Source organism: Desmodus rotundus, chromosome 7, assembly GCF_022682495.2.
Source record: "Desmodus rotundus isolate HL8 chromosome 7, HLdesRot8A.1, whole genome shotgun sequence".
NCBI classification, from domain to species: Eukaryota; Metazoa; Chordata; class Mammalia; order Chiroptera; family Phyllostomidae; genus Desmodus; species Desmodus rotundus.
The window spans coordinates 115,104,788-115,118,773 of record NC_071393.1 but is presented as its reverse complement, the minus strand read 5'-3'; the positions used below and the strand labels follow the sequence as shown (position 1 = coordinate 115,118,773).

The 13,986-nt window shown below is 40.5% G+C and overlaps 2 protein-coding genes across 5 annotated transcripts in view; both read right to left on the bottom strand.

The window, feature by feature from the left end:
* The window catches only part of PSEN1 (presenilin 1), a 56,229-nt gene extending 47,052 nt beyond the window's left edge, over positions 1–9,177 (bottom strand). Inside the window, exons 1-3 of the mRNA XM_024567402.3 lie at positions 9,047–9,177; positions 1,052–1,137; positions 822–961 (exon numbers count right to left, since the gene is read on the bottom strand). Of these exons, the coding sequence (XP_024423170.1) occupies positions 822–908 (87 nt within the window). The 5' untranslated portion in view covers positions 909–961; positions 1,052–1,137; positions 9,047–9,177. The remainder of the gene's footprint in view (positions 1–821; positions 962–1,051; positions 1,138–9,046) is intronic.
* A 2,952-nt stretch (positions 9,178–12,129) lies between these two features.
* Positions 12,130–13,986, bottom strand: part of RBM25 (RNA binding motif protein 25) — a 52,131-nt gene continuing 50,274 nt past the window's right edge. For all 4 annotated transcript variants that reach the window (XM_053927755.2, XM_024567249.4, XM_045201226.2 and 1 more), the window contains one exon: positions 12,130–13,703. In XM_053927755.2, coding sequence (XP_053783730.1) covers positions 13,611–13,703 — 93 coding nt within the window. In that variant the 3' untranslated portion in view covers positions 12,130–13,610. The remainder of the gene's footprint in view (positions 13,704–13,986) is intronic.

The window sequence follows — 13,986 nt, the reverse complement described above, 5'->3', positions numbered from 1 at the left end:
GGACCCGCCCTCCAGAAGAGAATTCCATTTTTGGGGGGGTCTCCCCCTCTTAAAATAATTGTGAGAAAATTCTTCTTACTGATCTAGAACCTGTTTCCTGGTATCTTCCACCACTGGATCTGCCCCCTGGTTGAAAGGGTAGAGGCAGTCTGGTTCCCCAGCCCTCATGCACCCTGCATAGCTTATAGATGGCCTTGTGTCTTCTCCCATTCTGGTTCTACCTCTAAAAATTCTACCACCTGCCCAACCATCTCACAGGCCATCTGTGGAAACCAAATTCAGCCTGGAATGATCAGCCAGCAGTTGCAGGCAGATTTGATGTCTCTGTGTGTAGCCAGTGAGTCTCTGTAAACCATGCCACTGATTACAACCCATTCTTGATTCTCTTCTTTGAACTCGCTTAGGACTTCTACACTTAGCCTTGCACTTATCACTGTGCATTCTGTCAATGAATGTTTACTGGGCACTGGCAGGAATTATGCTAGATGCTAAAAAAATAAAAGTAAAGGAAATGTACTCAGCCTACAGAAGAGTAAGAGCAAGACAGGTAAATAATAAACAGCTGGGGAAGTTGGGAGAGACTTCAATGGAGGCGGTGACGTCTGAGCCAGAGATGAACTGACCACCACCCACGTCTCACATAGCCTTGTGTCCCCAGCGCTAAACGGTACGACACCTGCCCTCACTTAAAGTTCAGAAAATATGTGAATTGGTAAAGTGGAGAAAGTGCTTCCCCTCCTCAGCCTCTTTTGGAGGTGAGGGAGATGAGGGAGACTGAACCCACAGTCTGGCGAAGGCAGTTACAGAGGCTGACACTGTACCTGGCTACGTACAGCACTGCTCAAGTGGTTGTCCTCGGACATCTGTGCATTCTGGAAGTAGGACAAGGGTGCAGGTAACTCTGTCATTGGAGCGACTGCACAGAAATGCCTTTTCACAGAAAGCAAAGCCTCTTGGGGCCCTGAAAAGGGGGAAAAAAAAACCCTTTGTGTGTTCCAATTATACTTTTATTTTTAAACACTTTCATGAATTACCTCCAGCAAAAACAAACCTTTTTTTCATGTGTTATCCTCCAGGCCAAGCTTTCTAAGGACCTCACAGGCTGCTGTCACTTGCAGACTCCTTCCTGGATTAGGTCTGAAATAGGATTTTACAATGTCACTCAGAGTTGATCAAACCCTAGTAAATCCATTCACACCAATCAAAAACTTATTAAGACCAATCTGTAAAACACAAATTTATTACTTTTATCAGTTCAAGATACCTCTCTGGTAATGAGTTGACCTATTTGAGAAACCAATTATTTTCAATCACAAAGATACTTAACGATTTCAGATTTAGAGCAAAGGGAACTGAACAATCTTAAAGAATGTTCTCATCAACATTTCTTTTCCTAGGCTGACCAACCAACCTAACTTTTAATATCTCCATTCAACTATTTGTTTAGTGCTTTTAATTTTGCAAGTCTTTTTATCATCTCATTTTATCCTTACCACAATGCCCCAAGGCAGAGTAAATGGGTAACATACTGTATTTTTCGGACTGTAAGACGCACCAGACCATAAGAGGTACCAGATCGTAAGACATAACTAGGTTTCAGAGGAGGAAAATAGGAAAAAAATATATATATATATACCCTGCTTCACACCCTACCCCCCCACTGAGCCAGGTAAGCTACATTCAGACTATAAGATGCACCCCCATTTTCCTCCCAAATTTGGAGGGGGGAAGTGAGTCTTATAGTCCAAAAAATACAGTACATATTGTTAAAAAACAGAAGGAAACCCAAGTTCAGTGAAGTGGTTAAGAATCACACAATTGGTCAGACCAGGACAAAAATCAGATTCCTGACTCCCAGCTGCAGGTCCCTCTCTGTATCCAAGCAGAGCCTTATTTACATATTTCACTCTGCCTCCCAGAGCTCACCTTCCTGGGGGCCACATTCCCTTTTGCCTGTCTACCTTAATCTCATCAGCCAATTCTTCACGACTTCAACTTTCCTCTTCGCAGTCTTCAGGAATATAAAAGGAAAAAAATCTTTTTGCACATCTAAGCAGTATTCTAATTCATATATAGTATCTAAAACACTACCATGTATTTATTTACATGAAAGCATTTTGTCAACACCCTGTTTCATTTTCCCTTTTCAGCGTCTTCTACCCTCTCAATTCTCTATTTTTATTACAATTTTTCATAAAAAAACACATTAAAGTAACTTTTTCCTCTAGTATAGCTATCGAGTTCAAATTAACCCTTAGTGACCCACAGTCGGCTCACTTAAATCATGACAAATTTTTAGCAAAGGTATGCTCTCGCTTACATCTGACATGCTTTCATCTACACAATGCCTACCTTTCTCCTCCCCTCCAATTTTGGACCATAGTCAGTTGGCATAGGGTCAGGGGATTGCAAATTAATATTAACCAAATAAGACATAATTAATGTTAAATTTTTTAAAAAATAAAGTAAACCAGAAAGAGACAATAGTTACTTTCAGGAGGGTTATTCACCGGAAAGGGGCACGTGGGAAGCTTTGCAGGGGATTGGTAATGTTTCGTTTCTTGATCTCAGTGCCAGTTACACAGGGTTTCAGTCTGTGTACGTGCACAGAGCTGTGTACAGCCACGATCTGTGTGCACGTTTCTATAGACTTCAATTAAAATTTTAAATAGATTTTTGTGGGAGTAAGCCTATATTTAGGGTTACTCATACTGATGGTCTTGTCTTTTAAAATGGATAAAATTAAGACTTGGCACTATGCTAGTTTACCCCAAAGAGAGGTGGATTCCAACAGAACAGTTATATTTTCTAAGTAGTCAAAGCAAATGTTCTGATCTCTGCTTCTAGATTTTTAAAAGTTGACTAGTGGAAATGTTAACATTAAGGTAGCATGAACGATCAGCAAACAGAGCATATACCGTTCCCTTCTTTTCCACAAAACATTTAGCACAGCACCCACCACCTCGGCTAGCCCAGAAATGCCACAGAATACATTCTCATTACCTCCGCTGACTTCTCTGAAGACTACACTATATCATTTAAAGTATGACTCTGTTACAGAAAACCCCTTAGAAATCTGTCATTAATATACTGATATGATCCTTCAAACACAAAACAAGTAAATAAGATAGTGTTAACCAAATGAAAGCAGCAAAGGGCAAGAAGGAGCAATGCAGGCAAAAGTTAATAAAGTGTATTACGTTTATAGATAAAAATGAGAGGAAAAGTGATTATCCGTTCACTACATAGCAGTGCATTGGCTTGCTACTTACATCAAAACTCAGAGACGGTGACTGAGAAGATGTCATTAACTGTGTTCACTTTACCCATTCTACAGATGAAGATAACGGGGCACACAGAAGCTTACAAACTTGCCCAAGGTCATATCCGGTAAGCAAGGCTCACGTGTTACACTAGGTTGCCTCTATGTAAAACTGCCCCCACCCCGTTAGGAGTTTACATCCATAAGCATTAAGACACAGTGAGTATTAATAGTAAAACTAGCACTTAAAAGTAAATGAGATCTTTAAGAAAAAGTAGCAGTAAGTGAGATCTTATGCTTAAATAACTGGTGTAACTATAAATAAAAACCTGAAGTGTCAAAGTATTCCTCATATAGAGTCCTAGTATTTACTGAAAGAAAAACAGTGAGATAAGCTATAATAAGAATATGGTCATTTTAATATTAAGTAGTTTCCACGTTAGCCTTATGCTATAGGAGCTGTTCAGCTATCAGAACAAGCCATACAAACGGATCATCATACTAGAGCTTTCTCAGACAAATCTTGCAAGAATAAACAACACAGGGGTCACTTTAGCATATCCCGATACTATTTCAAAGGCACATCCACCGCGTTTACATGTGACAAACTAAGGCGCAGGAAAGGTAAAAGAATTTGCCAGTGCACAGTTACGGAGCAAGTAATACCAGTTCCAGAAGCGGGTCTTCCATGCCTAGTCCAGGTCTTTTCCAGTTCAGCCAGAGAAAGCTCAGGCTTCCACTGACATTTTAAAGATCAAAATGCTACAGGGCAACCCTCCCTGGAAGAGCTGCTCTTTACGTGGAGCCCAGTAAGAAGAGGAGGCAGGCAACAGGGTTCAACTGGGCCTTCAGTCAGGCCTGGTGAACAGACACACATTGTCGGTACAAAGAAAGGAGCAGGCCGTGCCAGATGTGCCCGGCGTCCGGTACCAGCTGAAAACAGTTGAGGACTCCGTGGAGAAGGCCAATGACCCCACTGTTTGGGCAGCATGGCAAAAGACACGACTGGACTCTATAACATTCTTAGCAGTGCCCTGAGAACAAAAAAGGATAATTGTTGGGGAGTGAGAACCTTTCATGGGACCTGGATTGCAGAGGGAGTGGGAAGAGGGATAAAAGTAGATTTTGGTGTTTTCTCTCTCTGGCCACCTGCTAAAGATTTTCTGAGACTGACAAAGCATACTTGGATTCACTGTCATCCATTATCCTTTCCCTCAAGACACTTGCTCAATCAGATAAGGGAAAAAGAAATCCTTTTCTGACGGGCAACTACAATTTCCATTATATACAAAGAAACTTAAAAAAAAAAAGAAGAATCCTGAAGCATAGACATACTGAATAGAAAGAAAAGCCTAACCAGAGAACCTTCTCAGCACTTAAAAAAGTATCACAGGAGCAATGTTTAAAATTGCAAAATAAATGTATTAAAAATCCCACTTAAGGAAGCACCAACAGACAAGCACATTTTTGCCATGGCCAGGTGGTCGGTTGGTTAGAGCATTGTCCTGATACCCCAAGGTTGTGGGTTCGAACACGGTCACGACACATACAAGAATCAACCAATGAAAGCAAAAATAAGTGGAACAACAAATCAATGTTTCTCCCTCTCTTCCTCTCTCTCTCTAAAGTAAATCAATAAATAAAAAATTTTAAAATAAGTACGTTTCTGTCTTTTACTACATCCCAGGTAACAACTGAACTTCACACCATTATAGCATGTTCAATTATTGATACGATTTTTTTCTCCACTCTCAGAGATACATGTACACCTAATTTGTACTTCACAGAAACAAACATTTTCAGAGACTTTTTATCATGATCTTCTGAAGAGCAAAGGGCTTGTGGCTTGTTTCAATGACTCTAGCCACTGGACTAGCTTCTCCTTCACTTACAAAACCACCAAAAGTATTTTTTAAAAGTATCCTTGTATTGTAATTCTAAGAAGTTTTCAAGTGTCAAATGAGCCTGTAATTTATTCTTATTGCACAAAAGTATTTAGTCAGCCTTAATGTTATTTGACAGCTTCTTCCTGGACAGGCAGCTCCCATTCTGACTATGTGGATGGCCTGGGAGGGCCTCTATTTGTTTTTAAAAGTTCACATCCAACAATAAATGTAACCAATCTCCAAAGTTCATAAAAATAATTTAAAATTAATTTAAAATTGTAGGAATACATCCTGGAAAGACTCCTCTGAATTTTAAGAAACCAGGAGCAAATACCTTCCCCGGCCCTATGAGAGACTCTGTGAAGTGGTAGACTCTAAAAAGAGCAAGGATAGTAATACAGCCGATTTGTTGATTTTTCCCCCTCCTTCCATCCCACTCCACTTCTGTGAACCATCTGTGGTAGATTAGATTATTATTCAGCGAATATTCACTCGCTCCCCCAGCGTCCCCGAGAGAGAAATATACTTCCCTTCCCCAGTGACATTGGCTTGGCTCTGTGAGTTGCTTTGGCCTCAAGGTGGGTGTACTGTACTACCCGTCCTGTGCCTTTGGGCACAATGTGACTTGCTTGGGTCAATGAGATCTTAACAGATTGTGGCACAAGCCACAGTCCCTTCAGCCCTGGCCCCTGAATAAGACATGCAAAGCAAAATTGCCCTAGCTGATCCACAGAGCTACACCTTGAGGCAGAGCCTTGAGCACTCCAAGGCACTGAGTCTGGGAAGTCTGTTATATAGTTATCCAGTTGTTTTTAAATAATGATGGTTATGTGGACTCAGACAACAATGAAAATTAACAAAGACTCACAAATTCAGAATCCTTTATCTGAAACTCTTAGGACTAACGTGTGTAGAATTATTTTTTCCCCCCGGATTTTATAAAAGTAATACGATGCAAATACCGTATGTTTTAAACGCCCCCTCTGGGTCTTAGAACACAAAATCAAACACATTAATATGTACTGAAACATATAAGTATCTTAAATTACATAAATAGATTCAGGTTAGATTTTTGCTGTGAAGTAAATTATGAAAAGCCTTTCAGTTTTTTCAGGAGCTTTTAGATTTCAGAACTATGGATATGGAACTATATTATCAATATTTATATCATTATAAAGAATCTCCCACCCCCCCAAAAAAAACATTTAATTTCAATAACCCTATTTGAAAAATATGATTACCCTGAGTCATTGTCTCAAATTCACTGTGGAAATGGTGAGAATACATCTTATCTTTAATGGGAAAAAAAAAAGACTACTCACATCTAATCCATTTGTCAATCGCTGGCTATATATCCAGCAATACGTGCATTCTCTCTTAAGAAACTGTACTAGGCACTGTGAAAACCAAACACTGCGCCCTTTAATCAACACTTACTGGGTTTCTTCTACATACCCAGACATGGGGATAGGTGCTGGGGACGCTACTGAATCAGCTGTGCTTCTACTTAGTTAAAGAGCTTACTATCTAGAGAGGAAGACAGACAAGTACCTTTTTATGTTAATTACATGTTGAAATAAAAATACTTGATGTATTGAACTATATAAAATGTTATTCAAATAATTTTACCTATTTCTTTCTACCTTTAAAAAATTTATTAGAAAATTTAAAATTAACATTGGTAGCTCACATTGTTTTTATTGGACAGGGATGCTCTAAATTTTCAGTTCTTTCTGCTACACCAGGCCTAATATTAAAAATCTATGACAACCTTTTCCTTCCTGGACCTTCCCTCCCTTCCTCAGCTGTTGTGCTCTGCACTATAGAAGTTCTTCTCCTGACACTTCATTTTCCTCAGCTGGTTGGTTTCTCGTTCTTCTTCCACCCCCTCCGCATGTGGTTGGCCTGGGTCTCCTGTGCCCTTCCTTTCCTTAGCTGTCTCCTCCACTGCCAGTATCAACTGGCCAGTCTACGTAGGTGACTCTCATGTTTACAGCTCCGCCTGTCCAAAGGACATCTTTACCTGTTGGCACTTCGTAGTATTTCCAAAACACTTCCTCATCTTCTTCTCTAGAATCGTTCTTTGCTCAAACTTCCTTATTTTTGCAAATGCTTCCCCCGTTTATCAAACTTAAAGTCTCCTAGTCAACTTTACACTTTATTCCCAGCTCCTCCATTGGCTGCCCTGCCCAGTTCATGTTTTTCCTCTTCCTAAGCCTATGCCACCACTGAGGATCAAACTCTCATTATATCTTGTCTGATTATGCAAAGTCACCTCAAGCCTCTCATCCATTCTAGCCCCAACTACCACATTAAGGTGCCCAAAGCAAAGCTCTGGCCTCAACAGTGCCACACTTTCGAGTCAACCACCTTCCAAATCTGCCTGGCATCTATCACAAGAGGGAGAAACAATATTAGAGGTCTTTGAAAGGTTTTTCAGAATATATCTGAATGAAGCCTCTCCCTACAATTTGATAAATAGTAGAAGAGAATGAGCAAAGGGAAGTGGATTTGAGAGAGGAAGAGAACCACATAAGCTATGGCAACTGACAAATGTTGTATCTTCCCTGCTAGGAGGGTTCTCAGAGACCAACTCCAACCCTCACATTTTCCACAAATGGAAATTCATGCAAAAGTCTAGGACTAGTAGTAGCCATTAACTTAAAATCCGTTCAGAGGAAAATATATCCAGCAACGTGGAAACGGTCTACCCAAGAACCAGGTGTAGGAGAATGAAAAATCACATAATAGATGCTACTTCTACCACCTATTAATTGCGGGGAGAGGGGAGGGAGGAGGGAAGAATCCATGCGCTCAGCAGGCCCCCTTTTTCATTGTTAAAGAATTGTTATTAAACGTGGTGGGAGTGGGGCTTAAATTGGTTGAAAGCTGCAAATGAGTTAAGAACTGAAATGGCTTTTGCAGGTGACTGAAATCAGCCAAATGCAACAGGCTCCAGTCTACTTTCCTGTTCCATCTTCCTTCATAACAGACATTTAATGCTCAGCCTGGATCCCGGGGCATGTGAGATCCAGAGGCCCCCAGTTTGTAGTACACTCTGATTACACTGCCCTCCCCCCTTCAACTCCAAGGGTGGAAACATTTCCACTGAAAAAGATAATTCAAATAACAAGATTCTCTCAGGCAGATGTTATCGCTACCTGCCTCAAACTTCAACGAACGTTGTGACCTTTACAGTGTGCTCTACCATATAGTTATTTGCACACTATTCTTATATCCCATAGTAAACTTTGAATACTTTATTCATCTTGCTCAAAGCAGGCAAGCAACGTTTCAAAATTTATTATTGTTACTTTCCTGTAAGAGAAAAAGAATCTGAGCGAGAAGAAAAACGCAAATATCTAAGGCACATGCAAAGCATCGGGCATATACATGCCTGTGACAGCGCCGATCAATGCAAAAGCATCAGACCCTGTTTTCCGCCACTAACGCGAGAGAGAAGGAACTTAGCCCTGAGTGCCATTCACTTTCCCTGGACAAGGACACAGCCGGCATGAAGCGTGGAGTTTCACCAGTTGCTCAGCCAGGCTCGGCGGTACGCGCTTCCTCCTTCTGCTCCACTCCAGACCGTCAATCCCGGCCCAAAGCACCTGTGCCCTGAGACATCTCCGGGAAACCAGCACTTCCGGACCAACACTCCGAAGGGTACTCTCTTTAATTTGCCCGCACGCCGCGCCCGGAACCCGAGAAACAAGCAGCCCCTCTAATTCCCCAGAAGGGTTCCTGCGTCCCCGCCCGGCCGCGCCCCGCTCTTCATCCTGAGGACACCAGCTCCGCGGCCCAAGCGGCGACAAAGGGCCGCCCGGGTCCGCGGCCGCCCTTGTCGATACTGGATGAGGGGGGCCGTCCTCTCTCCCCGGACTCCACCATCACGCACCTACTCCTTCCTCGCCGCCGCCGACCGCTCGCACCCGAGGTTCTTTCGTGAGCAGCGGCTGTTTTATTTCCGATGTGAAATCTCGGGCTCTAGAGCTGCCCGGCCCAGGGCCCGCCCAAAAGCCTTCGCCGGTGTCGTCACTTCCGGCCCTGGCGACGTTGGGGACCCGCCTGCAGGCAGATGGGTGGAAAGAGGGCGAGGTAGGGCCGAGGACAGGGGCGAAGCTTCCGGTGGTGCGCGCGGACCGCGGGGGCAACCCTGCGCTCCAGCAGCACTCGGACCTGGGAGTGCGCGCACGAGTCTGGAGGCTGTCAAGTATGGGAGACAGCTCCTGAGCTGGACCAAAGTTTCTAGTAAGCTGGGCCCCGTGCGTGCTTCTCCCGGCCTACAAGCTATGGCATCTTAAACTTAACGTCTTTCACTTCTCTGTAGAACCTTTTGTATAATGTCCCTCAATGTCAATCAGCCGCACCACAATCTAGAGGATGCTAATTAAAATTGTAAATACCGGTGTCCTCCACCCCTTCTTAACTGAATCAAATCTTCTGGTGGATGGAGAGAACCTGAGAAACAGCATTTTAAACAATGTCTGGGATTCTTGGGCTCCAAATTTAAGACCCAGCCTTCCTAAATGGTAAACGAAAACAGCAGAAAATATCTTATTTTTGTATTCCCGGAACCTGAGTAACTGGCACACGGTTGCTCAACAGTTACCGCTCTGTGCACAAGAGTCATCACCCAGCTAATACGAGAAGTGGCAGACTTGGGAGTGTCATTCATTTAATTCAAATACGGCTTGAGAAGAACTTTTATTCATTTTTGCTTATAGAAATTCTTTCCTGGGCACTTTGGATTGCCATTCCTAATTTGGCTTTCATATAATAAAATGAAAGGTCAAGGATGAAAATATAAGCATTCAAATGCAAGTAAGCAGATATTCCAATAATTTAACATAACCACGTTTTAAAAAACCTACCAGTTTATCAAAAATTTTAAGTTCACTTTGGCCTACAGTATGAATGTAGTAACAGATTCCAAGTTTGAAACACGTATGTGAATTTCCCAGTGTTCTTGACACCTAGACTGTTTGTCTATTTGGGATTCCTTCTCATATACTTCATTTCCAGTAGCATTCACAAATCAATTTCACCATCTTTTGCTGAGCAAAAACTACTTCTTAATTTCATACTGTTAGGAGGAGGCTAAAATATGATTGGAAAAACTTGAAACCATTTTGACACAATCTTTCAGTAGTTTTTGGATAGAAATAGAAACATTCACAGAACTCATTAGAAGAGCTGGGGCCCTGTCTAGAGCTCTGACTAGTGTGGCTCAGGGGACTGAGTGCCAGCCTCTGAATGGACAAGTCAACAGTTCCCGGCTCATGCCTGGGTTGCAGGGGGTGTGCAAAAGGCAACTGACTGATGTATATCTTGCATATGGATGTTTCTCTCCCTCTCTTTTTCCCTCCCTTCCCCTCTAATAAATACATACAACCTTAAAAAAAAAAAAAAAGAAAAAGCTGGGTAAATAAGCCTCATATACAAATTAGTATACCTGCTTACATTTATTTGCATTAAAAACTTTACTCCATATGAAAGGAGAAAAAATACACATGTTTAGTCCAGTTTGACTCTCCAGCTCAGTTTTCTCACTGTTCACCATTATCCAGTATTTATGCTTGATGAGTGCCTGAAATAGCACTCTCTGCAAAGTAATCGGCAGCCTCTACCACACATGAAGTTTATCAGAAAGCACTATGACAAGATTCAGAGTAACAACAAAGTTCTTTAAGGAGGAAATGTTCTGGGGCTGGCAAGGAATAAAGCCTATATTAGAGTTGTTCTCAGACATTTTTGGAAGAGATTACTTTATATTCATGAACATACAGAATAGGTATGTTTATTTGCCTGAAAAATGGTTTTCTCTTTAAATCTACTTAAAATTAAGCTGCATTTACGTAGTCTGTTAGGATAAAATACTCATAAAATGCTAATCAAAGCACAGTCCTTGGTCAGTTGGCACTGGTATCTCATCTCACCAACCTCAAACCCCACATTAGTCCAACTAAATCGGAGTCGGCACTTTAACAAGATTCCTCCAGGTGATTCAGGTGCACCTTAAAGTTTGAGGGGAAAAAAGACCTTCAAATAACTTATCTTTTCCTCCTATGAACAGATACACATATTTTAAATTATTTTATTTACAGGGTCAAATGAGAAAAAAGCATATTGGTATTCTAACTGCCAAATTTTCATATAATGTTGTAACTGGAATGGGCAATACAGATTAACCAAGGTTTCCAAACTGAAATTAAAACTATGGGTAAATGGTAAAGACAACCCAGAAAAAGCTCAAGCAATTCAGTAGAAATTTTATGTGTATTCTCCCAGACATTAGAACACCCCAATTTATCCATGTTCAATTCTTTGTATGTAAATATGAAGTACGTGAAACTCTGAAAACCCTAAAGTTTAAGCTTTGGTGGCAAAACCTGACTTCAACTGACATTAAGCTATTTACGCTATGGTCTTTAACCCAGTGACCACGATCATTCCTGCTCTGCTGCAGAAATGTTCATGTATGAACTTGGTTTCTGAGGCAAATCTCTCTGGAGGTGTTGCGTAGTACATAGTATGTGTCCCCAAGAGTTTCAGATACGGGCCTTTTAAGATACATATAGTGAAAGAGCAAGAGCAAGGGAAATTAAATCTACCTGAATAAACTTTGTGAGAGAAGACAGGCATAATAAAGCTTGAACAAGGTGTTTGGCTGAGGGTCAATCTGAAAAAAGGTTAGTAAATGAATATTAAGTGGCAAGAAGCATATTTCTGAAATTTCCCTTGATAAAACAGAATTTTAAATATTGAAACACTAAAAGGAGGTATCTCCATAGACATGTAAGATCACTCCAAAATAAGGTAAAATACCCTCTTTGACTTTTAATTACTAATAGAGAAATCAACCTAGCCCATATTTTCAAGTTTCTAGTATGCCACACAATTACAATATGCCATTTATTTAATAAGACTCTGAAAGAATGAGTTCCCGAGATCAAATATATACATTTTTAATATTTGAAATATTTACATAATGGAACCATGTCATGGTCCAATGTTAAGAACAGTGTTTTCAAATGTCCTCTTAAGATGTAAAAAAAACTCTATTAACTCAAGTTCAGTTATGCCTCGTATTTCTATTCCCAATCTTTCTTTTTCTTTTAAATAAATACTCAGACATGGGAATAGCTGCACCTACTTTCTGTTGAGAACTGTTTAAAACTTGGTACATTTTCAGGTAGTTCTGCCCCCCGGTGAAGTTCTCATCTACACTAAAGCAAGCCCCATGTGTGTCTCTGACACCATCTACGTATATTTAAACTTCGATGAGCAGAGGCAAACAAGGTATGTGCTTGAATACACACACAAGCTATAAACCCTTCACAGAGCAAAAACGGAAACAAAAAATTAGTGGTGACTGTCTTAAACGACTTACTTTATCCTTAAAAATAAGAAGTAAAGTTTTGTAAAATGTCATGCTGAAATTCTATTTTATCTTGTCAAATTTTCCTAGTCTGTAAAATTGCTTCATTTTACCTTTTGTTTTTAAAGTTTTTTTTTCATTTATACTTAAAAAAAATTTTTTAAACAAAGAGGTACACCCAAATTAAACTAAGGACCAATCAGTGCAAAATGCATTAAATGAAACTCTCCAGAATCTAAGGATCTGCCTCATTTCCGAACAATGAAATTAGGGGGCAAGGAGAAACTACTGACTCACACTCCCTTAAAAAAGAGGCTGAAGCAGGCAGCTATCAACAGGAAAACCCCATTCCATTCAAAGGACTGCAGCTGGCCAGAAGAGAGTATCATGCTCTGGGAGACTACCAGCCTAACTATCCCAGACGTCTGGATTGGCACGACACCGTGTTTCCTTTACCGTTGTATGTTTTCCAGTGAGGAAATGTTTAAGGGAGCCCTCCAGAGCAAATCAGGGGAAAGACTTTCATATGTACATTCACACAAACACATTCACACAGAGATACAGTAGTAGGAATGGACGGTCTGCTAATTTTCGCACTGTAATTTTAAATTTCATGCCTTCATGAAAGTTTGCCAATTCTGATCAAGGGGAAAGAGTAATAGGTGTGACTGGTATTTTTCTAAGTAAAATTGTTCATGTTGGTTCCTATACAGTACAGTTCAATATTAAGTGCAATTCTGCAAAAGAATTGGGGAGTCATTTTAATATTTACAAGGAACAAATCAGCAGAACAAGATTATATCAGATAGGCTGTGTACAGCAGCTGTGGCTTATAAAACATACCAGTAATTTGTACCTGGTGAGTATAAAGAGAACCAAGACAGGATTCAGATATCTTTACAACCAAGGGAATACACAGGGTATCAACAAATTGGGAGGAAAAAAAATTCACATTCTCTACATTAAAAAAAAATTACAGGTCTCACAAATGTCTTTGAAGACAAAAAATAAAAAATTTCAAAGTCCTTTGAAGGATGGGAAAGAAGATATCTGAAATGGAACTCTAAATGTAAAAAGTTTTTTACTTCACAAGACCAATTTTCTTGGCTTCTGTTTCATATATCAATAACCTCCACATTTTGACTATAAAAACTTCTGCTTCTTCATCAAGTACCTAAAAGAAAAAAAGAAAAATCAGTGACTTGGGTAAGATAACCAATCAGCATCTCATAACAACAGTGACTGGTATAAAAAGGGCTGTTATCTACTGACAAACATTTACTTTCAATAAAATGAAGGAAATCTGTCTAGTGTGAGAAGTGTGTTAAGAAGTACATGTAGATTACAAAGAAATGCACCCAACAAAATTCCAGGACTTACTGAATACTGACACTGCACCCACCAGGGATCAGACCTGCTACCTTTCAGCGCCACACAGGACGATGCTCCAACCAACT